Source organism: Rhinatrema bivittatum, chromosome 2 (genome assembly GCF_901001135.1).
Source record: "Rhinatrema bivittatum chromosome 2, aRhiBiv1.1, whole genome shotgun sequence".
In the NCBI taxonomy this organism is placed as follows: domain Eukaryota; kingdom Metazoa; phylum Chordata; class Amphibia; order Gymnophiona; family Rhinatrematidae; genus Rhinatrema; species Rhinatrema bivittatum.
In genome coordinates, this window is record NC_042616.1 from 771,954,352 (window position 1) to 771,980,389 (window position 26,038).

At 41.5% G+C, this 26,038-nt stretch overlaps 1 protein-coding gene across 10 annotated transcripts in view; it reads right to left on the reverse strand.

Moving 5' to 3' along the window:
- Window positions 1-26,038, reverse strand: part of ASAP1 (ArfGAP with SH3 domain, ankyrin repeat and PH domain 1) — a 975,348-nt gene that overhangs the window by 78,805 nt on the left and 870,505 nt on the right. For 8 of the 10 annotated variants that reach the window (XM_029592039.1, XM_029592032.1, XM_029592035.1 and 5 more), the window contains one exon: window positions 12,065-12,123. In XM_029592039.1, the coding sequence (XP_029447899.1) occupies window positions 12,065-12,123 (59 nt within the window). The remainder of the gene's footprint in view (window positions 1-12,064; window positions 12,124-26,038) is intronic. The other 2 variants (XM_029592038.1, XM_029592031.1) reach the window with 1 other exon arrangement.

The following is a 26,038-nucleotide window of genomic DNA, read 5'->3' on the forward strand; positions in this document are numbered from 1 at the left end:
TTGGAGAAGAGCGGTGGTGGTCCCTCTTCACAAGAGTGGGAACAGAGAGGAGGCTGGTAACTACAGACCAGTTAGCCTCACTTCAGTGGTGGGAAAAGTAATGGAGTCACTGTTGAAAGAGAGAATAGTGAACTATCTATAGTCCGGAGAATTGATGGACCAGAGGCAGCATGGATTCACCAGAGGAAGATCCTGTCAGACAAATCTGATTGACTTTTTTGACTGGGTAACCAAGGAATTGGATAGAGGAAGAGCACTCGATATCATATACTTGGATTTCAGCAAAGCTTTTGATACGGTTCCGCACAGGAGACTGGTGAATAAAACGAGAAGCTTGGGAGTGAGTGCCGAGGTGGTGACCTGGATTGCAAATTGGTTGACGGACAGAAGACAATGTGTGATGGTAAATGGAACCTTCTCTGAAGAGAGAGCGGTTTTAAGTGGTGTACCACAAGGATCGGTGTTGGGACCGGTCCTGTTCAATATCTTCGTGAGCGACATTGCGGACGGGATAGAAGGTAAGGTTTGTCTTTTTGCGGATGACACTAAGATCTGCAACAGAGTGGACACGCCAGAAGGAGTGGAGAGAATGAGACGGGATCTAAGGAAACTGGAAGAGTGGTCGAAGATATGGCAGCTGAGATTCAATGCCAAGAAGTGCAAAGTCATGCATATGGGGAGTGGAAATCCGAATGAACTGTATTCAATGGGGGGGGAAATGCTGATGTGCACGGAGCAGGAGAGGGACCTTGGGGTGATGGTGTCTAATGATCTGAAGTCGGCGAAACAATGCGACAAGGCGATAGCTAAAGCCAGAAGAATGCTGGGCTGCATAGAGAGAGGAATATCGAGTAAGAAAAGGGACATGATTATCCCCTTGTACAGGTCCTTGGTGAGGCCTCACCTGGAGTACTGTGTTCAGTTCTGGAGACCGTACCTTCAAAAAGACAAAGACAAGATGGAGGCGGTACAGAGAAGGGCGACCAGGAAGGTGGAGGATCTTCATCGGATGACGTACGAGGAGAGATTGAAGAATCTAAATATGTACACCCTGGAGGAAAGGAGGAGCAGAGGTGATATGATACAGACTTTCAGATACTTGAAAGGTGTTAATGATCAAAAGACAACGACAAACCTTTTCCGAAGGAAAAAAATCAGCAGAACCAGGGGTCACGATTTGAAGCTCCAGGGAGGAAGATTCAGAACCAATGTCAGGAAGTATTTCTTCACGGAGAGGGTGGTGGATGCCTGGAATGCCCTTCCGGAGGATGTGGTGAAGACCAGAACTGTGAAGGACTTCAAAGGGGCGTGGGATAAACACTGTGGATCCATAAAGTCAAGAGGCTGCCAATGAAGAGTGGGTGACTCGCCAGAATGATGGCTACTGCCTGGAGTCAATACCCTTATTAAATAAACATACACAGGCTTACTGTGACTCCAACATCGCTCTAAGCTTCAACAGCAAGAGGAAATGTGGAAAAAAGGATTCACACTCACAAAGAGGGGAGTAGCTGGCTTGTTACGGCGGTTACTACCCCAAATCAAATAAGCCTGATACTTCACTTTCAATGCAAATAAGCCTGATACTTTCACTTTCAATGCAAAGTTCTCTGATTCAACGGCAGGGGAGAAGAAAAACTGATACTTCACACATCCAGCAGAGCTCTCTGCTTCAACAGCAGGGGAGAAGAAAAGAGGGTTCGCACTCACAAAGCGGGGAGTAGCTGGCTTATTACGGCGGTTACTACCCCAAACCAAATGTGCCTGATACTTCACTTTCGATGCACATCCAGCATAGCTCCCTGCTTCAACGGCAGGGGAGAAGAAAAACAACCAATAAGGGCTAATAACATAGTCTGGGTAAAACAAATAAGCATGGGTGCAGCTTGCTTATTGCGGCGGCTACTACCCCTAACGAATCAAGCTAGATATTTCACTTGGATGCAGCTCCATCACTGCTCTCTACATTAAAGGTGGGGGTGGAAGGGAAATAGAACCAAGAGCTAAGAGAAACAGATAAGTATGAGAGAAAATATGTGTGAAGCTTGCTGGGCAGACTAGATGGGCCATTTGGTCTTCTTCTGCCGTCATTTCTATGTTTCTATATGTTTCTATGTAAGAGATACTTCCTGTTGTAATTGAGCCAAATGGGTGGATAGACTCCACGCTTGAAGAGGCGGGGAGTCTGCCGGAAGAGTTATGAAGTTGAAGTGGTAACCCTGTGCGATAATTGTTAGCACCCACTGATCTGAGGTGATCTGCAACCAAGGTTGTAGAAAATGGTACAGTCGACCTCCTACAGGAATGTCTGGAAGAGGGGTTTGGCATGTGTTCCCTACAGGGGAGTCAAAGGCCAGCCGCAGGCCCAGGAGGAGGGGCTACAGTAGGCCTTTGTTTCCTAGGCTGACGCGGCTGAGGCCTAGTAGAGGATCGAGCTGGACGAGGCCTGGCCGATGGAGGGTAGTAACGGCGTGGCCGAAAGAACGACTTCTTAGAGTCCTTCTTAAGTGGTTGTTTGGAGGAAACCTCAGACGGAACAGAAGAAAGTTGTTTTAACGTCTCGTGGTGATCTTTTAATTCAGCTACAATTTGCTGAATTTGTTCTCCAAACAAATTGTCCCCTAAGCAGGGTAAATCCGCTAAACGATCCTGGACCTCTGGGCGAAGGTTGGATGACTTTAACCAAGCCCAACGTCTGGCCGAAATGGCAGTAGCTGAAACCTTTGTGGAGGCATCAAAGATGTCATAAGCCGTTCTGATCTCGTGCTTCCCTGCTTCAAACCCTTTGTTAAGAAGGGCCTGAAGCTGTGGCTGGTATTGGTCAGGTAATGTGTCAGCAAAATCTTGCATCTGTTTAAGGATGGCTCTGTTATATTGCGTCATGTAGAGTTGATATGAGGCTATGCGAGAAATCAGCATAGCTCCATGGTACACTTTTCGTCCCACACTGTCCAGGAATTTATTGTCCTTGACCGGCGGAGTGGAGGAGTGTGGCTTTAGACGCTTGGCCTTTCTTTGTGCGGACTCAACCACAACAGAGCGATGATCCAGTTGAGGCTTTTGAAAGCCTGGTGCTGACTGGACGAGGTATGTGGAGTCAGCCTTCTTGTTAACTGGTGATACAGATGAAGGAGATTCCCAGTTTTTCTTTAAGAGATCGAGAAACACCTGGTGAATGGGGATGGAAGCGATGATTTTTGGAGCGTCCAAAAATTGAAGCAGTTCCATCATCTGGTGTCTGTCATCGGTCTCAGATTGCAGCTGAAAAGGTACAATTTCGGACATCTCCTTTACAAAATTAATAAAGGAGAGATCCTCTGGAGGAGATCTTTTTCTACTCTCTGTAGGAGAAGGCGGTGATGGTAAATCTGTGTCAGAAGATGTATCATCACTCCAGGTATCATAGGGATCACTTGGGGGTTGAAGCCCCGATGGACCTGGTTGAGGATCCGAAGGCATCGAAGGAAACCTTGGAGGAACCGGTGGTACAATCGGTACTGGGAACGGCATCGAGGGTTTCGGTGCTGCCGATGGAGTCGGTGCCGGTCTTGGAACCGATGGAGCCAAAGGATAAATCGGTGGAGATATACGAGAAGGCACCGATGGGACCACCCCGGAAGGGGGAATCAGGAACGGTGTTTCTCCCGCCGATGAAAATCCAGTCGGAGACGATGGCGCTGTCGGTGCTACTGGAATCATCGATGGAAGGGCATGTATAAGTGCCTCCATACGTTGTAGTAGCGGTGCCAGCGCTTCCACCAAAGGTTCGGTGGTCGGTTCCTTCCTCGGTGGCGGAGTTGGTGCCGGGGTCGATGCCGGTGGCGGTGCCGGAATCGGTGCCGGAGACGGTGCCAATGGAGGTTGGAATCTTTGCATCGCTTTCTCGATGGCCTCCTGGACCAGCCGGTCCAGTTCAGCCCGGAGACCAGGGGTAACAATACCCGGCTCGACGGGAGAGAGAGGCTGAGGCAGAGCCGGAGGGACCACCGTAACCGGTGGGATCACGGCTCCCACACCCCTAGAGGGTGAGGGTTTCCTCGATGCCTGCGAACAAGACGTGGACGGTGCCAAGTCTGATTGAGGCCTCTTAGTCGGTGGTTCGGCCTGTTCAGAGGTCGATGACTGTGGATCCTCGACAGGCCGAGACTTGTGCCGTCGATGGCGATGCTTGTCCTTCCGGTCTCCTCGCCCATCCGGGGAGGGGACAGGAGTCGACGGCCGAGAAGTCATCGATGGTGGACGGTCACCGGAGGGTTGACGATGGTGGTACAATTTCGACGGTGCCGGCTCCGATGACGTCGATGCTATCGATGGCGTTGGGGTGGGTGCATGGAAGAGGAGCCCCATCTTCTCCATCCTGGCTTTGCGACCCTTGGGTGTCATTAAGGCACATTTGGTGCAAGTCAGGACATCATGCTCACTACCCAAACACATTACACAAACCCTGTGGGGGTCTGTGATGGACATAGTCCGCGTACAATCCGGACAACGACGGAACCCCGTTGCCATGGCTGGAAGCCAAAATTTAGGCTGGGGATCGGTAAGTGCCAACAGGCCTCGAGGGCCAAATTCGACGGCAGTCGATGGAAGAAGGCAAAAAACTTACCGGGTTCCGTAAGATGACTAAAAAATTTGTCGAAGGGAGACCCCTGAGGGGCAAATTTTCTTAGGAAATTAATTTCCAAATTCCTGTCAGGAACGTGGTTAGAGAGCTCCTTTCACCGCGTGGCAACTGCTGCGCGGAAAAAAGAAGACTGAAGGGAGACCCCTGCTGGCTGCAGGGTCAGTGCCTTGCTGGGCATGCCCAGTAGGGGCCAGTCAAAGTTCTGTTTAAACTTTGACAGAAGTTTTCCGTGGTGGGCTCCATCCTCGATGTCACCCATTTGTGAGGACAACCATCCTGCTTGTCCTGTGAGAAATTTTATTGCTATTTGGACAATTTTTAATAATTTTTATGAGTTTTAATTGTTTGATGTTATTCTGTTCATCAGCTGTTTTGAAACATTTATTAATATAGTTTTACAGTTATTTCTGTGTGGGGATCTATAGCAGCTTGGCTTGTTCTGTTTTCCTAATAGGAGGTGTATTAGTGTTTAGGACCTGATTTAATATTTGTAGTGTTGCCTTTTCATAGATAGGTTTGTTATGTGTTCCATAATGCAGGGGTAACTTTGTGCAGATTAGTTTCTGTGCATTATTGCAGATCCTGGGACTGTGTTAGGGGCTATATTTCTATTTCCATTTCTCCAGGTTTGCACTGCATACAGAGTGATTTTTTTTGGCTTTCCATTCCAGTTTCTTTCTCCATATTTATAATTTGTGGTTTTTCTGTACTTGGTGAAGGTCAGTTCTGGGTGTGTGACCGAGGTGAGGTATTTTACTAGCAGGTAGGCAATTGTATCAGTCTTATTTGTTGTGTTTTCTCAATAGGATATGCATTAGTGATAAATGATTGCCTTTTCATAAGGAGGGCTATTGTGCCTGGTAGTAAAGGGAGTTTGTTTTGCTTTTACTGAGATGTCATCAGAACCAGAATATCTTTTTTTTGCATGGTGAGTTCTATGGGTAATGCCCTAGTTCTGCTCTGCATCCATTGTTAGGGGTCAAGGGGGTTCCCGTGGATGCAGAGTGTATGTTTATATATAGCCGCATGACGGTCAAATGTTCAGTGTGTCATGGGTGTGAGAACCATCTGACAGGTGTGTCCCGGCCGAAAAAAGGTTGAGAACCAATGAGTTACAGTGATGTTCCATTGGGTAAGAGGAACTGGAAAGTGAAGGCTATAGAGGATTTAATGAACCTACCTGTCATAGAATGTTGACAAATAGGTTGTACATTCATAGTGATGGTGTTAAGCTGTTGCAGCATTTAAATGTACTCTAACTGAATTAGATTTTAACCCTGAATTTGAAAGATGGAAGATACTGAAGTAGATATCTCATAGAACAAAAGGATCTATATTTTCTGTGGCACACTATGCAGAGAACCTCTTCCACTGAAATTTATATGAATGCCTAGTGGACAGTTTTCTTGTTGCCAAGATTACTACTTTTATTTTATTTGGAAGCGGGACAATATGTAAATATAGAGCTCCAACACTACATTTTCAAAAGGGAAACTTTGATAATATGAGGAAAGTAGTTAGAAAAAAACTGAAAGGTGCAGCTGCAAAGGTTAAAAGTGTACAACAGGTGGGGACATTATTTAAAAATACCATGTTAGAAGCGCAGTCCAGATGTATTCCATGCATTAAGAAAGAAGGAAGGACAAACTATTAATGGCATGTTTAAAAGGTGTGGTGAGAGACTATTTTAGCCAAAAAAAGTTCTTCAAAAATTGGAAGGAGGATCCATTTGAAGAAAATAGGAAAAAGCATAAGCATTGTCAAGTTAAGTGTAAAATATAGATAAGACAGACTAGGAGAGAATTTGAAATGAAGTTGTCCGTAGAGGCAAAAACTCATAATAAAAACTTTTAAAAATATATTTGAAGCATGAAACCTGCGAGGGAGTTGGTTGGACCGTTAGATGACCAAGGGGTAAAGGAGCTTTTAGGGAAGATAACACCATTGCGGAAAGACTAAATTAATTCTTTGCTTCTATGTTTCCTATTAAGGATGTTGCAGAGGTACCTATTCCAGAGACAGTTTTCTTGGGCGAAGATTCAGATGAACTGAAACAAATCACTGTGAACCTGGAAGATGTAGTAGGCCAGATTGACAAACTAAAGTGTAGAAAATCATCTGGCCCGGACAGTATGCACCCCAGGATTCTGAAAGAACTCAAAAATGAAATTTCAGATCTGTTAGTAAAAATCTGTAACCTATCATTAAAATCATCCATTATACCTGAAGACTGGAGGGTGGACAATGTAACCCCAATATTTAAAAAGAGCTCCAGGGGTGATCCGGAAAACTACAGACCAGTGAGCCTAACTTCAGTGCTGGAAAAAATAGTGGAAAGTATTCTACAGATCAAAATTAAGAGCATATAGAAAGACATGGTTAAGAGCATAAGATATGCCCATACTGGGTCAGACCAAGGGTCCCATCAAGCCCAGTATCCTGTTTCCAACAGTGGCCAATCCAAGTCATAAGTACCTGGCAAGTACCCAAACATTACATATATCACAAGCTACTATTGCTTGTTAATTACCGTAATAGCAGTTTATGGGTTTTTCCTCTAGGAACTTATCCAAACCTTTTTTAAACTCAGACACATTAACTGCTGTAACCACATCCTCTGCGCTGAGTGACAAAGAATTTTCTTCATTTGTTTTAAATGAGCTACTTGCTAACTATATGGAGTGCCCCCTGGTCCTTCTATTATCTGAGAGAGTAAATAAATGATGTACATTATCTTCAAGTCCTTTCATGATTTTGTAGACTTCTATCATATCCCCCCCTCAGTCGTCTCTTCTCCAAACTAAACATCCCTATCTTCTTTAAACTTTCCTCATAGGACAGCCATTTTATGCCCCTTATTTTGGTCGCTCTTCTCTGCACTTTCTCCAGTGCAGCTATATCCTTTTTGAGATGCGGTGACCAGAACTGCACACAGAATTCAAGGTGCGGTCTCACTGTAGAGCAATACAGAGGCATTATGACATCCTCCGTTTTATTTGCCATTCCCTTCATAATAATTCCTAGTAGTTCACAGCCAGCATTGATTTACCAAAGGGATGTCTTGCCGCACAAATCTGCTACGCCTTTCTGAAGGGTTTGAAAAACGTGGATAAAGGTGAACCGGTAGATGTATTGTATTTGGATTTTAAGAAGGTGTTTGACAAAGTCCTTCATGAGAGGCTTCTAAGAAAAATAAAAAGTCATGGGACAGGAGGTGATGTCCTTTTGTGGATTGCAAACTGTTTAAAAGACAGGAAACAGAGTAGGATTAAATGGTCAATTTTCTCAGTGGAAAAAGATAAACAGTGGAGTGCTTCAGGGATCTGTACTTGGACTGGTGTTTCTCAATATATTTATAATTGATCTGGAAATGGATATGACAAATGAGATGATCAAATTTGCAGGTGACACAAAATTATTCACAGATGTTAAATCATATAAGGATTGAGATAAATTGCAGGAGGACCTTGCGAGACTGGAAGATTGGGCACCAAATGGCAGATGAAATTGAATGTGGATAAGTGCAAGGCGATACATATAGAGAAAAATAACCCATGCTATAGTTACATGATATTAGGTTCTATATTAGGAGCTACCACCCAGGAAAAAGATCTGTCATAGTGGATAATACATTGAACTCGTCGGCTCAGTGTGATGTGGCAATAAAAAAGCAATGTCAGGAACGTAACGCCTCTTTATAAGGCTCTGGAATTTGTTGCCAGAGGATGTGGTTAGGGTAGTTAGTGTAGCTGGGTTTAAAAAAGGTTGGGATAAGTTCCTAGAGGAGAAGTCCATGAACTGCTATTATGTTTACTTACGGGTAGATTTTAAAAGGGCTGTGCGTGCACCCATAAACGAGCGTATCTCACCTTGCACACAGAAACATGCTATTTTATAAAAGTATACACGTAGATTATAAAATAATCTTCATGCACGTATGTCTGCAGCTTTACACACATATGTTACACGCGCTCGGGGGGGGGGCGCCTCTTTATAAGGCTGAATCTGATAATCTAAATATGGACCATTGTAAGTGGGCACTTTGATTCGGTGTGAGTTTTCAGGAGGTGGGTTGGGGTGGGGTTGTCATTTCAGACAGATTCAGAGGTATTCATTGTTAAATTGATAGCATTAAAGAATTTTAGAACTAATAAGTGATGAAAAGGAGTTGATTTGTACAATGCAGTCTCTGCTAGCTTCATCCATGCTGTTAGTGCTAAAGTCTGAAGTTTTGGGTGGAGAAGTAAACAGCAATGTTGGGCATACTGGGAGACATAGTTGGGGGCTACTGTCAACTTTTGCAAGCATGGGAGCAACATTTGGCATGGCCAAAACATTGCAATCAGTATCATACTTTTGTGCGTTCTTAACTTGGAGATTTTTTTTTCTGTGAGAGGAAGAGGAGTAAACACAGAGAAGGTGTGCGCGCCATGGAATGGCAAAAGCATCAGAAAGTACAGTATTTGGAACTGGTCTCTTTGAACAATATAATGTGAGTTTGTTGTTTGACGGAACTGCAAAAAGATCTACCTGCGGTGTTCATCAAAGTTAAAATTGAATGCTTACCATGTCCAGATGGAGAGAACACTTGTGAGGCTGAAGCCGGCAGCTCAACGAGTCTGCTATGGCATATAACTTTCCTGGCAGATATATAGCATTCAAATGCATTTTCTTTTCCATTGCCTATCACCATATTTTGCATGCTTCTTTGCAAAGATTTGCAGATCCATATCTCCTTAGTCATTTATGCAGTATATGACTACTTAATTGTCTGTCTGGTTCTGAACCATTTCTGAAAAGTAAGTAGAGCTTTGAATATGGCTCTTAGCTCCATAAGAACATGACATACTGGGTCAGACCAAGGGTCCATCGAGCCAAGCATCCTGTTTCCAACAGTGGTCAATCCAGGCTACAAGTACCTGGAAAGTACCCAAAAACTAAGTATATTCAACACTACTGAAGCTAGTAATAGTGGCGATTTACTAAGTCAATTTGATTAATAGCATTTAATGGACTTCTCCTCCAAGAACTTATCCAAACCTTTTTTAAACCCAGCTACATTAACTGCATTAACCACATCCCCTGGCAAAAAATTCCAGAGTTTAATTGTGCGTTGAATGAAAGAATTTTCTCTGATTTGCTTTAAATGCTAACTTTATGGATTTCCCCCTAGTCCTTCTACTATCCGAAAGAGTAAATAACCGATTCACATCTACCCGTTCTAGACCTCTCATGATTTTAAAAACCTCTATCATATTCCCCCCTCAGCCATCTCTTCTCCAAGTTGAACTGATGTGGCACCTTTTCTATCAAATATTTTGCTTGAGCTCGGCCCCCAACCTTGTGTTGATGCCTCTCTTTTAATATATGATGGGCCTTTGGAGGATGAAAGTTCTGAGCACATAACAGATTGCAAGGTTGTGTCCACCATGTAGAGATTGAATGAGTGGTGTGGAAATTTTCACTTTGAAGGACATTGGTTGTATATATGCTGATTTGAATGATGCTTGAAGTGCCACGGCTTGCCTCATGTTTAAGTAAGCAAGTGAAACTACATAGACCATGGCTACTATATGACCCAACATCTTCAAGAGAGAGAAATTGAGAGAGAGACATAGAGAGAGAGGTTGAGAGAGTATCTATATGGCCTTCATAGTAGTCAAGTATTTATATGCCTATAGGAGGGTCATCTAATAACTCATGGTGAGATGTTGGTGGTGGTTTAGGGGCCAGTTTATCATGCAGAGTGAGACGTACGAACCGCACCTTACACCTTGGTGAAGATCTGAGTTCATTTGGAGTGAGAAAAGTCTCACAAAGATGAAATTTTGTACTATGTTATCTCGCCCTAGCTTGATGGATTCTATAATAGGGTACCATCAAGCTAGGGCGAGATAACATAGTACAAAATTTTATCTTTGTGAGACTTTCCTCACTCCAAATGAAGTTAAATCTTCACAGAGGTGTACTATGCAGTTCGTACGTCTCATTCTGCACGAAAAACTGGCCCCTAAATCACCAAACTTCACCTCAAGCTATTAGATGACCCTCCCAAAGGCATATAAATACTTGACTGCTATGAAGGCCTTATAGATAGGCGCTCTCTCTTTAAATTTCTGAGCACATAACAGATTGAAAGGTTGTGTCCACCATGTAGAGACTGAATGAGTGATGTATACATTTTCACTTTGCAGGATACTGGTTGTATATGCTGATTTGAATGATGCTTGAAGGGCCTCTGGGCGCGAGTTGCAAAATAGGAAGTATCGTGGGGTGCAAAACGTTTATTGCACCAAACAATAAGACCTATGCAAAGCGCTATGTTACCATACCATATGGTAATTCTAAAGTTAATCACGCCCTTTTTTCTTATCATGGGTGTTATCCATATGTTATCACATTTTGATGAATCTAGGGGTTAGAGAGAGCAAGGTGTTCAGAGTGTAGATAGAATTTTGGAAGGATTTTCAGTGCTGAAGGGGATGGTGCAGATAGATCTGGCTTTAGCAATGATATGTTGGCACCAGGTGTAAAAGGTCTCAGCACAGTATTTCTTCGATGTCGCTGATAGCGTCTCTTCCGTCCGCTCTCCTTGCTATGTGAAATATTAGACTGAGCTGTCATTTATAACGTATGTGTCTGTTGTTTTTTGCTGGTTGTAATGTAAACCGTAGTGATAATTAATCCTGTTAATTGAACCACGGTATATAAAAGCTATAAATAAATAAATACATGTTTATCGGCAAAATACGTTACAGTATCCTTTTCTAATTTTTGGTCCTTGTTTTTATAACATATTGAAGTTATTACTTTTGACTTTACTTTCTAGTTATTGAAATTGTTATCCCTCCCGATGCAGCCTGTTCGGCGAAACACGGGGTCCGTGTTGGGGGACCCTATTGAGGACTGTATCTTTGACAGATGAGCAACGGAGTTGCCGCTTTTGAAAAAACTAGAGTAAACTATTGGATTTACAAATTGAATTGGACCTTATTTAACTCTGTGCATCTCCTTGGATGTGTGGATATTAAATTGCTGGAGTGCAATTTTCTGCTCCATTTTTTGAGTTGTAGATAAAAAGTAAACAGCTAAAAAGAAAAATCTGGCTTTTTTAAAAATCTTTTTTGATAAAACACGAGAAACTTCACCAGTTGTTGAAACTATTATAATTTCATTGAACTAATTAATTTCAGAATTATGTGGTGTATAAGCATATTGTATAGTGTGACTATTTTTAATGTAGGCATTATGCTTAATAGTATCTGCATAATTACAGTGTTACAATTGTCAGATTCTTCACAATTGCATTATGATTAATTCCATTATTTTGTGTATTTCTCAGATTGTAAAATGTAGTCTCAAACTTCATTTGATTGCTGCCATAAGTGTGCATACTAAAATGTAAAAAAAAAAAAAATATATATATCAAATAATTCTTACCTTTTTGAGGTAGTTTAGGTAGAACTCTAGGGCCAAGTGCAGTCTTTGTGGTGCCACTGCTAATTGACAGAAACAAAACCATAATTACCAAAGTGGATATTTTTCTTTTTAATCCTCTATCTTCCTCCACCACACTTTTTTTTTTTTAATATCCTAACCCCAAACCGTATGTGACTCAAGTATCCTTGCTAGGTAAGAAGGCTGAAGGGAAATTTTCTCCGAGATTTACCCTCAGCACCACTGGATGGTAGGGGTTGTTGGTATGGCAGCAGTCTTTTCTCCCTCCCCATGATAGGGCATATTGTCTTCTGCAGTGTGTCTGACTCCAATCAACGCTTTTGGGCAAGAGATTAGAACCAGAGTTTCATGCAGAACTGTAACCTAAGCCATCAAACTGGAAACTGTTTTTCTGAAGCACTTTCAAAGTTGATCTTAATAACCTAGAAACAGTGCAAAACTATTAAACTATGTTTTCCAAACCTGTTCTCAGGACTCCATATCCATAATGAATATGCATAAGATAAATTTGCATAAACAATTCTCCAGTGTATACAAATTTCTTATGCATACACACTGTGCATATCCTGAAAACTCGAGTGACTGTGGGGTTCCCAGGACAAGTTTGAGAAGACTCATTCTTAATTTTAGTGAGATCACATGTTAAAGGCAATATGACAATTTATTACAATCACAAAGGTGTAACCATTATATACAGTGACAAATATGCTGCAAAGTAGATTCTGATTTACAACTCTAGAATTCTGTTTTCAGCTAATCCTTGATAAATCTCTGCAGATTCTCAAGCAATTCAGCATGAAGTAACTGGGCTTGCCATAATGGTTTCATTAGAATGACTATTCCTTGAGAAGAAACCACTAAGGCTCCCCTCCTTTTCCCCCAAGCACTGATTGGCTCCTGGGAGCACCCAGAATCCTCTTCTTCCTAAAGCAATGATTGGTCCTACTTAGATCCTTTTCTCATCCAAGCACTCACTGGTCCCCAGGAAAGAGAAGGGAAGGGAGCATCTGTGGGACCAATCCGAACTTAGGAGAGAGGATGAGGAGGGATTCACCTGCAGAGCCAATTAATGCCTAGATTTCATTGTCTACCTCTGCTCTGCTTGATCCTCATTTGTTCTGAAGTCACCTGCAGAACTGCTCCCCTTCATGCTACTCAGAAACATCAGAATCTGTTTCATGCAGCTAGAGACAGAGGTCCTGATATCATAAGATCAGAGGGAGGGTGGGAGGCACCAAATAAGTAAAGAAATAGACTGAAAAGGGAAGCTGGACTAGGGAAGACGGTTGGCATCTGAGTATGGGACACAGAGAGGCTTATAAATTGATAGGGAGGTGGTGAGTGATGGGAAAATGGAAGGCTGGGAGAGAGGATGAGAGTATCAACCTTATGTTAATCTCAACAGTCCTTTCCTAGCTGAGCTTCAACTCCAAAGAAGAGGGGGGGGGGGGGGTGTGTGTGAGGCTGTGAGGCCTATTTCTCCTGTTGTCCATATTACAAGTAAGCAACTTTGCTTTCTCCAGGGAGGACGACTAAATGCAGCTACACAAGTAGGGCCTCCCAAGCTGATGGTTGTATATTCTATAGAAGGAATATGCAACCTGGACAAGAGGGAAGGTGAGAGAATTGAAGCTACTAATTGAAGAGATTTTGAAGTACTACTTGACCAAAGGCACTATTCTGTGCGAGAGTCTTGGTTTAGACAGTAATGCTAGTCCAGGTAACTGCTTTGCAGATGTCTTAAATGGAGGAAGAATGGAGAAGAGCTACTGAAGTTGCAGTTTCTCAAATCTGATGGGCCTTAACTCTATTAGGAAGGTTTATACCTGCATTTTTTATAACAGAAGATACAGTCAGATAGCCAAGAAGAAAGTATGTGCTTTCCTACTGGAAGACCTCTTTTGCTCAGATCAGAGGAGATGAACATCAGAGGTATTTCTGTGAGGTTTTGTTCTTTTTATGTAAAAGAGTATAGCTCTTCTATATTCCAAGGTATGGAGAACTTGCTCTGCGTTATTTGTATGAGGTCTTGGAGGAAAAAAAAAAAAAAGGAAGAATTATTGATTCAAAAGAAACTGAGAAATGATCTTTGGTAAAAACTTCTGGCAAGTCCTCAGTAAGTTTTTGAATATTTGAAAGTATGGAGAGTCTACCACTAGTGCCTGGAGTTCACGCACCTCATAAGCTGAAGTAACTGTTCCGAGAAAAGGAGTTTTCCAAGTTAGATATGTTATGTAATTAGATGCTACAGGTTCCAATGGAGATTCAACAATCTTGGCAAGACTAGAGTCCCAGTGAGTTGGCAGTTACTTTATGGGAGCTCACAAATGGAAGACCCCTTTTAAAACTGTTATGATGGGATGTTGAGGCACCAGGAGACCCTCAGAAGGGTGATGATACACTGTGATAGTGCTTACATGTACTTTTATGGAATATGATTTCAATCCTGACTTAGAATAATGAAGAAGGTAGTGCAGAATTGTAGAAGTTTCACCTTCAAAAAGATTATGATTCTGAGATTTACACCAAATAGAGAACCTTATCTATTTGAATTACAGAAATGTCTGGTAGGCATCTTCTTGCTGCTAGTAGAACTACCTTTATCTGAGGAACAGAGAAGATCCTTTAAGCTTTGGCGTTCAACATCCATGCTTTTAGTGCTAGAGCACAAAGTTTGGTGTGAAGAGACAACCCATTGTACTGGATTAGAAGATAATGGAGAAATCAGAAGGTGAATTGGCTGAACAATTGACAGTCTTTGCAGGCAAGGAAATCAAGCTTAGCAAAGCCAGAAAGGGGCTATTAGAATCATCCTTGCCTTGTTTTGGCTCAGTTTTAGAACTGTCTTGGCAATTAGAAGAATTGGGGGAAATGTATATATTAGGCCTTATGACCAGAAATTTCCAATGCATCTGATGCCAAGGCTTTGGGATCGATCTCTAGAGTTCAATCTTTTTATTTAATTTTAGCAAAATAGAACAATAAAAACCAATACAAGGAGGGAAACACAACGAAAGCAAAATATAATCACCAGGCATTGCAAAAGAGAAATTCACAAAAAGGCTGCCAAATCTTAAGCATTTTAAGTTTCCTGTTGAACTTTTCATGAGCAACACTCTCATACCTATATATCATACAAACAGTGTTCCACCAAAAGGAAGCATTTAGTAAACAGTAGATCTTTCAGTTACTAAGAATTAGCTGCAAAGCAATAGCTATTAAAATATCTAAGAGCTTACAACCATTACATGTTAAGACTTCTTTTAAAACACATGATCATAATATAAAGGGTCTAGACTTCTGGAGCAGTACACTGGAAGCTTGTGGTTTAACAAAGCTGAAAACAAAGCCACTTGAGAAACTTCCCATTGTTGAAAAATACTTTGGAAAATGTTGATATCCAGAGACCATTTGTAAGGTTGTAGGTGACAACTCAGATAACCTGGTACAATGTCGGATTATCCTGGTATGTGTGTTGCACAGAGATATATATTTCTCTCTACTGCTCAAGTTCATATCTTCAGTGCTTTATAACATAACATTAAAGAACCCATTTCTCCTTGTTTATATGATACACTGCTACAACATTATCCATTTGATCTGAAGGACTTTCCCCTTTATGAAAGGTTCGAGAGCTATGAGTGCTTTAAAAATAATTTCAAGAATGTTTAAATGAAACTTTTGCCCTTGTTTGGTCCACCTCTCCTAAGAACATAAGTCTTGCCATACTGGTCACACCAAGCCCAGCATCATGTTTTCATGGCCTATCCAGGATCCTAAGGAGTAGATAAAATTCAATCTGCTTATCCCAGGAATAAGCAGTGGATTTATGCTCCTGAGAGCATAGTTGGCACAGGCTTGTATGGACAAATCTGTTAAAGTTTCTTGTACTTGGACTGATTGGAAATAGTTTCCTAGCACAAGATTGGATTGGTGATTTTACTAAGGTAAAAAGTTACAAAGAGGAGAACTAAATCAGTACCCTGTAGAAAAGTGGTTGAAAATATTGGTTCCAGTGACATTTCAAATGCATTTTGTTGCGTCGTAGGTGGACATTTGGGCTGAGGTGGGGTTGACCCAACCCGTAGGCAAGGACCTACAGGTCCCCACCGTCAGCAGGTGGAGTGGGCTGAAGCTAGATGCTGCTGTAGTTTCACCTATACCAGCCCTTGTTCCCCTCGGGTTCAGCCTTTGGGTGCTGGGGCCAGCAGGACTTAGGTGGGCCTCGAGGTTAGATAGAGATAAAAAGTGATTCAGCCTACAGACAGCAGCCAGGCTTAAATATCTGGGCAGCGTGACGTCATATCAGGGGGACTCCCCTGAGGTTCGTGCCAACATGGAAATAAAGATGAGGGTGGCGCGCGCGCCCTAAGGTACCTTGGAGGAGCATGGCGGGAAGCAGCACCAAAGCCAGTCCGGGGACGATGGAGAGGATGGCAAACAGATGCCGTGGCAGCCAGTAGTCCGAGGTGAGCGGGAGGAGCCACAAGTAGTGAGAGGTAGGAGGGGCGAAGCTGTCGAAGACAGACAGTCGCAACAAGTTGTCCACAAACCAACTACAAATATTAGACAGAATTTATCTTTCTTCTAGATATATAGTCAATTGAACCATTTCTTTCCCCTTTTCCTAGAATGGATTGTACTCCCAATATTTCCTCATCTCCCAAAAACGAGGAGGCCTTAGTCCTGTTCTGAATCTATGAGAGCTAAACAGATTCATAAAGAGGGGAAAAGTTTAAAATGTACTTACTTGTTAACCATTCTCATCCATTTGGAGATCGGGGATTGGCTAACCACCCTAGATCTGAAGAATGCCTATATACTTGCATCCACAAAAATTACAGAAGATATCTGCTTTTTCTGGTTGACAGACATCACTGTCGTCCTACTATTCTTTCTGGAGCTACTGTCAGCAGCTCCAGAGTCTTTACCAAATGCTTTGCACCAGTAGCTGTACATAAGAACATGAAATTTGCCATATTGGTTCAAACCAAAGGTTCATAAAGCCCAGTATCCTGTTCCCAGTAGTGGCCAATTCAAGAACGTGCCAGGATTCAAAAACGCCAATAGATTCCATGATGCTTATCCCAATGATAAGCAGTGGACTTCCCCAAATTCACCTTAATAACGGTTTATGGAGATAGAGAAGCTTTTAAACTAGAACAAGGGGGAAAGCCGACAGTCACTCAGCAGTGCATGGTTCGGAGAAATGGGATGCTGGGCTTGATGGACCCTTGGTAATTTCTTATGTTCATAGATAAACTTTACTAAATGTTTTGTATATTCTTCAGTATCAGTGAGGTGAGATGTAAATTTGTCCCATATATATTAGAGAACAAAGCTGTTATTTTGTACTTCATTTTTTTGCATGGTATTATATAAAAACCAAATTATTTAATATTGGTGGGCTGAAATTCTAGATTGCAGCATTGCTAACTGGAATACCTTTCTCCCTGCAGCATCCAATTGTTTTGCATCTCTTCCTGGTAAGCTTTGGTCTTTTTTGCTTTCTTTAATGCTGCTTCTACACTATAGGATCATGTGGACGATGGGTTTTATTTTGTCCCAGACATTGTTAAACTCTATACTTCATATATATTTTCTTATCCATTGGCAGTGTGCTCATATTTTCAATTGGTGATCTTGAAGTTGTGAACTGGGACCACAAGTGGCTGTATGTAGTTGAGTACTCCAAAGAAGTTCTCCATGGAAGACTTCTCCTCCTGGAGATTGAAAAGAATAGAAGTCACCACCTTTTGGAGAAAAGGCAGGCAGGATATATCACCCTATGGTGTTATACTCTTCATTGGTTCTAGTGACAGATCAGATGTCAAATGTACAGAACTTGGGAAAGACTGTTTCAAAGGATGAAAATTAATCTTCCTTGGAATCTGATATCATAACTAGAGGTTCCTTGGAGGTTGCCTTTAACTTTGAAGATGTTCTTTGATGCTTATCTGGAGAGGTTACAGGCTTTTGAAAGAGAGTTATCAAAGACTGAGACTGAAGATCAGATGCAAACTTCTCCAAAACAAGCTGGGCAATTGAAGCAGGAGTGTTAGTGGGAAAGAACTTCATATAAGTGTGGACAAAGTCCATCCACATCTTCTGAATGAAGGGATGACTTTCAGATGAAGCCAGTGTGCAGGAAGATACATCAGACTCAGACACTAGGATAAAAAGTTGTCAGCACCAAAGGTTATCTGCACTGTAAGTTTCTGATCAAGGCTTCCAAGATTTTTGGTCATGAAGATCGCATGGTAGGCAAAGAGATTTCAAGTGTTTCTACTGCAGAGGCTTTTTTGGGTGCCAAAATCTGTTTCAGTATTGTTGGTCTTGCTATATTATCTGCTCCTTCATTTCAGGATTACCAGCTTGCTATTACAAGGTAGAGAGCTTTTTAATCATAGCTCCGACAATGTAGAATGATTTTAATTTTTGTATTATTGTCTAAATTTTTATGACTGTAAAATTGTTACCCATGTTGAACGTATTGGATTTTGCAGAATTCAAATTGTTTTAAGTAATAAAAAGTAACTAAATATCATGAATGCCCTTTAGCTCTGATCTGTAAGCAGTAGAGGAAGATGGCACCATACACCTTGGTGCTGGAATTTCGGTACGATGTTGGTTGCAGGATGATAGGGCCAAAGTGGATTTTTCATCACAAGCCTTATGACTCAGAAGAGTAGTAGATGAAATATAACTGTGACTCTTAGAAGACTTAGACCTTTCTTTTAGGTACTAGTCTTTCCGATGATTTTTTCTCCCTTTCATATGAAGAGGATATTTGTTATTTAACCTTAATTGCAAGAGTGCTTGGGGCAACATTCTTCCAGAGCAGTTTGCCATATTTTCAGGGCCAAAGCAATGAAGGTCTTGACATGGCAGTTTATGTCTTCAAGTAGAATATAAATTAAATGGCATTTTACCTGACCTGGAATATTTTTCTGAGATTATTGAAAATGAGGAAAATTGTATTTTATATATACATATATAAATATGTAATGTATGCCTTTAATTTGGTTGTAATAGGGAGATTTACATTTTATTTTATTTTGAGGTCTAACTTACTCATCCACATAAGCATTTGTGCTTGGGCATTTGATGTAATAGATTTGGGAAGGTTCAGCTGTTCTAATATTTTATTTTATTTGTACTATCATCAATAAAGTTGTAGCTTTTTAATTGTTACCATATTCATCCATAATAGAGCTTTGTCTCACTCCTTTGGAGTGTATTTGTGTTTATATATATATATATATATATATATATATATATATATATATATATATATTTATTTTTTAGAAACCGTTTTTGACAAAAATGGAGGCAGGTAGAAAGAGCAATAAAACACATCCTTTTGCTTTGGCGAAAGAAGAGACTGAGGCTCACAGGGAGGTGGTGTCTGCGCAGGATCACAAATGCATGCTCAGAAAGTTTTCTGAGCTCTGGAGAATATGTCCGCGTTTGTGCCATCAAATATTGTCACCCACTTGGGTGGCTGGATTCATCCTGCTTGTCCACCGAGAAAAGCTGGAGGTATCCAGAGAAAGGCAACTAAAATGGTGTGGGGACTGTATGAAGACATATGAAACGAAGAAAAGGACCAAATGGTCCATTCAGTCTGCCCAGCAAGCTCATAGTAGTAGTATTATCTATGTCTCGCAGGCTACCCCTATGCTTATCAGTTTTTCAGACTGTAAATGTCAGGGCGCTCTTGTTGAAGTCTGAATCCAATAATCCTTTTCTCCCTGCCACTGAAGCAGACAGCAATGATGAAGATGCATCAACAGTATAAAGGATTACACTGGGGAACAAATTTTAACATAATTCCTGTTGAGTTTGATTTTTCAGCTGTTTTAGACTTAAATAGGCATGCTGATTTCAAAACAGCAGTTTTCTTCTATCACATCAAGTTTTTTCTCTACAGCCTATCTTAGGCCTGGATTTATCAAAATGCACCAAATATCACATGCGATAGGAAAAGGGCCATTCAGTTTGTTTTTGTGAAGACAATGAAGATATAAAGAGAGTCATTGATCTATTGCAAATCACAAGCACAACTGATCATCTGTGTTGACCTTAAAATGGTCTGCTTCCTTCTTGGTCAGAAATGCGGATACACCAAGTATCCTTGTTTTCTGTGTATGTGGGACAGCAGAGCTCGTGAGAAATATTGGGGTGCAGTCAAATTGGCCTCCAAGATCTGATCTCAAACCTGGTAATCCAAACATTCTACATGAGCCACTTGTTGACAGAAAGAACATTATATTCCCACCTCTGCACATAAAACTGGGTCTCATGAAGCAATTTGTTAAAGCTTTGCCAACTGAAGGAGACTGTTTCAAGTATCTCATTTTGGCATTTCCTAGCCTGTCGTTTGAAAAGATAAAGGCCGGTGTGTTTGATGGTCCACAGATTTGGCAGCTCATTAAAGATGAACATTTCATCGGGACAATGTCAGAACTACAAAAGAATGCTTGGTTGTCATTCAAAAACCTTGTCAAGGACTTTCTGGGAAATACACAAGCACAGAATTACACCGAAATTGTCCAGAAACTCTTGGAGAGCTTCAAAATGCTTCGTTGCAACATGAACATCAAGGTGCATTTTCTGCATAGCCATCTTGTTGACTTCCCGAAAAACCTTGGTGCAGTCAGTGATGAGCAAGGTGAACGATTCCACCAATATTTGAAGGTCATGGAGGCACGGTATCAGGGTAGATGGATGTACATATGATGGTTGACTATTGTTGGAGACCTTCAGGGACATAGTAGCCAAGTCCCAAATCCAGTCTGGCAGCCCCAATGCTGCCTTGGATCAGAAAGGTCTCCCGGAAAGAGAACATCACCCTGGTGAAGCAGGAAGTGATCCTGTAGCAAAGACCTGCTGTCCAGGTGATGTATTGTCCTCTCACACTGAGGACAAGTCTCCCAGGGCTACTGCCCAGGAGGGAAGGGTTAGGCCGGCCATCATAGCTGGTGATTCGATTATTAGAAATGTAGATAGCAGGGTGGCTGGTGGACGTGAGGACCGCCTGGTAACTTGCCTGCCTGGTGCGAAAGTGGCAGACCTCACGCGTCACCTAGATAGGATTATAGACAGTGCTGGGGAGGAGCTGGCTGTCGTGGTACATGTGGGCACCAATGACATAGGAAAATGTGGGAGAGAGGTTCTGGAAGCCAAATTTAGGATTTTAGGTAGGAAGCTGAAATCCAGAACCTCCAGGGTGGCATTCTCTGAAATGCTTCCTGTTCCCAGAGGCAGGCAGAGCTCCAGAGTTTCAATGCATGGATGAGACGATGGGGCAGGGAAGAGGGATTCAGCTTTGTAAGAACTGGGGAAACTTTTGGGGAAAGGGGAGACTTTTCTGAAAGAATGGGCTCCTCCTTAACCAGAGTGGAACCAAGCTGCTGGCACTAACTTTCAAAAAGGAGATAGAGCAGCTTTTAAACTAGAACAAGGGGGAAAGCCCACAGTTGCTCAGCAGTGCATGGTTCGGAGAAATGTATCCTTGAAGGATACTAATGAAACAGGAGAGTTAGGGCATCCCAACAGAGGTTCCATTAAAAGCAAACATAGTCCATGTGCCTATATGTAAAAAATCACCAAAGCTAATGATTTCCAAATTATCCCTAATAACTAAAAAGCAGGTTGTTAATACAAACAAAAAACACACTTTGAAATGTCTGTATGTCAATGCCGGAAGTCTAAGAAGTAAGATGGGAGAGTTAGAGTGTATAGCAGCAAATGATGAGATTGACATAATTGGCATCACAGAGACTTGGTGGAAGGAGGATAACCAATGGGATAGTGCTATATCAGGGTACAAATTATATAGCAATGATAGGGGGGATCAACTTGGTGGGGGTGTGGCACTTTATGTCCGGGAAGGTGTAGAGTCCAACAGATCATACAAGAGACTAAATGCTCAGTAGAATCTATTTGGGTAGAAATCCCATGTGTGATGGGTAAGAATATAGTGATAGGAGTATACTACCGTCCACCTGGACAAAATGGTCTGCCAGCTGATGAAATGCTAAGAGAAATCAGGGAAGCTAACCAATTTGGCAGTGCAATAATAATGGGAGATTTCAATTACCCCAATATTGACTGGGTAAATGTAACATCAGGACTTGCTAGAGACAAAGTTCCTGCATGTAATGGAGCAATTGGTTCAGGAACCAACAAGAGAGGGAGCTATTTTAGATTTAATTCTTAGTGGAACGCAGGATTTGGTGAGAGATAATGGTGGTGGAGCCACTTGGCAACAGTGATCATAACATGATCAAATTTAAACTAATAACTGGAAGAGGGACAATAAGTAAATCTGCAGCTCTAACACTAAACTTTCAAAAGGGAAACTTTGATAAAATGAAGAAAATAGTTAGAAAAAAACTGAAAGGTGCAGATACAAAGGTTAAAAGTGTTCAACAGGCATGGGACATTGTTTAAAAATACAATCCTAGAGGCGCAGTGCATATGTATTTCACACATTAAGGAAGTTAGAAGGAAGGCAAAACAATTACCATCATGGTTTAAAGGTGAGGTGAAAGAGGCTATTTTAGCCAAAAAAAATCCTTCAAAAATTGAAAGAAGGATACATCTGTTGAACATAGAATAAAACATAAGCATTGTCAGGTTAAGTGTAAAACATTGATAAGACAGGCGAAGAGAGCATTTGAAATGAAGTTGGCCATAGAGGCAAAAACTGATAAAAAAAACTTTTAAAAATATATCCGAAGCAAGAAACCTGTGAGGGAGTTGGTTGGACCATTAGATGACCGAGGGGTTAAAGGGGCTCTTAGGGAAGATAAGGCCATTGCAGAAAGACTAAATGAATTCTTTGCTTCTGTGTTTACTAATGAGGATATACCAGTTCCGGAGATGGTTTTCAGGGGTGATGAGTCAGACTTCCTGAACAAAATCACTGTGAACCTGGAAGATTTAGTAGGCCAGATTGACAAACTAAAGAGTAGCAAATCACCTGGACCGGATGGTATACATCCTAGGGTACTGAAGGAAGTCAAAAATGAAATTTCTGATCTATTAGTTAAAATTTGTAACCTATCATCAAAATCATCCATTGTACCTGAAGACTGGAGGGTGGCCAATGTAACCCCAATATTTAAAAAAGGCTCCAGGGGTGATCCGGGTTACTATAGACCAGTGAGCCTGACTTCAGTGCCAGGAAAAATAGTGGAAACTATTCTCAAGATCAAAATCGTGGAGCATATAGAAAGACATGGTTTAATGGAACACAGTCAACATGGATTTACCCAAGGGAATTCTTGCCTAACAAATCTGCTTCATTTTTTTTTTTAAGGGGTTAATAAACATGTGGATAAAGGTGAACCAGTAGATGTAGTATATTTGGATTTTCAGAAGGCGTTTGACAAAGTCCCTCATGAGAGGCTTCTAAGAAAACTAAAAAGTCAAGGGATAGGAGGCGATGTCCTTTCGTGGATTACAAACTGGTTAAAAGACAGGAAACAGAAAGTAGGATTAACTGGTCAATTTTCTCAGTGGAAAAGGGTAAACAGTAGAGTGCCTCAGGGATCTGTACTTGGACCGGTGCTTTTCAATATATAGATAAATGATCTGGAAAGGAATACGACGAGTGAGGTTATCAAATTTGCGGATAATACAGAATTATTCAAAGTAGTTAAATCACAAGCGGATTGTGATACATTACAGGAGGACCTTGCAAGACTGGAAGATTGGGCATCCAAATGGCAGATGAAATTTAATGTGGACAAGTGCAAGGTGTTGCATATAGGAAAAATAACCCTTGCTGTAGTTACACGATATTAGGTTCCATATTAGGAGCTACTACCCAGGAAAAAGATCTAGGCATCATAGTGGATAATACTTTAAAATTGTCGGCTCAGTGTGCTGCAGCAGTCAAAAAAACAATGTTAGGAATTATTAGGAAAGGAATGGTTAATGCCTCTATAATCGCTCCATGTTGAGACCGCACCTTGAATACTGTGTACAATTCTGGTTGCCGCATCTAAAAAAAAGATATAATTGCGATGGAGCAGGTACAGAGAAGGGCAACCAAAATGATAAATGGGATGGAACAGCTCCCCTATGAGGAAAGGCTGAAGAGGTTAGGGCTGTTCAGCTTGGAGAAGAGACGGCTGAGGGGGGATATGATAGAGGTCTTTAAGATCATGAGAGGTCTTGAAAGAGAAGATGTGAATCAGTTATTTACACTTTCGAATAATAGAAGGACTAGGGGGCATTCCATGAAGTTAGCAAGTAGCACATTTAAGACTAATCGGAGAAAATTCTCTCTCACTCAACGCACAATAAAGCTCTGGAATTTGTTGCCAGAGAATGTGGTTAGTGCAGTTAGTGTAGCTGGGTTCAAAAAAGGTTTGGATAAGTTCTTGGCGGAGAAGTCCATTAACGGCTATTAATCAAGTTTATTTAGGGAATAGCCACTGCTATTAATTGCATCAGTAGCATGGGATCTTCTTAGTGTTTGGGTAATTGCCAGGTTCTTGTGGCCTGGTTTGGCCTCTGTTGGAAACAGGATGCTGGGCTTGATGGACCCTTGGTCTGACCCAGCATGGCAATTTCTTATGTTCTTATGATCATCAGGTGAGAATGTCCACAGATTGAACACTACCGGAAAAGCTATATGTAGGTTTGGTAGCAGAACTTTACTACTTGTTCACAATTTGACTTACAGTAACAATATATAGCCTTTGTATGAAGAAAATAATGAAATAAACAGTATATTCAGGTAATTTTTTCTTTTATTTCCTTTGTACGTACATTTTGTATGATTTTTGGGACAAAGGGAGGGTATCCTGTACCTTAAAAAGTTGACGTGATAGAGAAAAACTGTGGTCATTTTTGGATTCAGATGTCAAAAGTTAGTCAAAAACAAGTGTCAGATCTAAATCAATGAAAATTGTGTTCCCCAGTGTGATTAAGGGTAGAAACCACTGCACCAGCAAGTTACCCCCCTATGCTCTTCTTCATTTCCATCCTTTTGCTGTTAGGGATCCACAATTTTTATCTCATGCCCCTGTGAATTCTTTCAAATTTTTTGTCTTCACAATCTCCTCCAGAAGTGTATTCCAAGCATTCACGATCTTCTTCATTAAGAAATATTTCTTGAAATTGGTTCTAAGTCGTACTCCCTGGAGTTTCTACTAATTTCTTTCCAATGGAAAAGTTCTGATGATTGTGCATTATTAAAAGCTTTCAGGTATCTGAAGGTCTGCATCATATATCTCCCCTCCACTTCCTCTCTTTCAGGGTATCCATATTCAGATCCTTCAGTCTCTCCTCATAAGTCTTCCAATGCTGATCCCACACGATTTAGGTTGCTCTTCTTTGAACCGCCTCCGTCCTGTTTTTATCCTTTTTGAGATATGCGCACCTGTACTGATCGCAGTACTCTAGGTGAGGTCTCACCAAGGACCTGTATAAGGGCATCAACACCTTTTGCTTACCGTTTAATCTTCTCTCTGTGCAGCCCAGCATTCTTCTAGCTTTAGCTACCGTCTTGTCATATTGCTTCGCCACCTTCAGATCACCAGACACTATTACTCCAGGGTCTCTCCCCCAGTCCTGCACATTAGTCTTTCATAACATACAGCTCTTTTGGATTACTGCACCCAAGATGCATGACAACTTCTTTGCACTGAATCTGGGCTGCTAAATCCTCAACCAGTCTTCAAGCTTTCTTAAATCACTTTTCATTTTCTCTACTCTTTCAGGCAAGTCCACTCTGTTGCAGGTCCTAGTATCATCTGCAAATAGACAAACCTTACCTTCTATCTCTTCCGCAATGTCGCTCACAAAGATACTGAACAAAACCAGTCCCAAAACCGATCCCTGTTCTTTCTTCAGAATAGGTTCCATTTACGATTACACGCTGTCTCCTGTCAGTAAATCAGTTTACAAGCCATGCTACTCCCATGATACCCACTC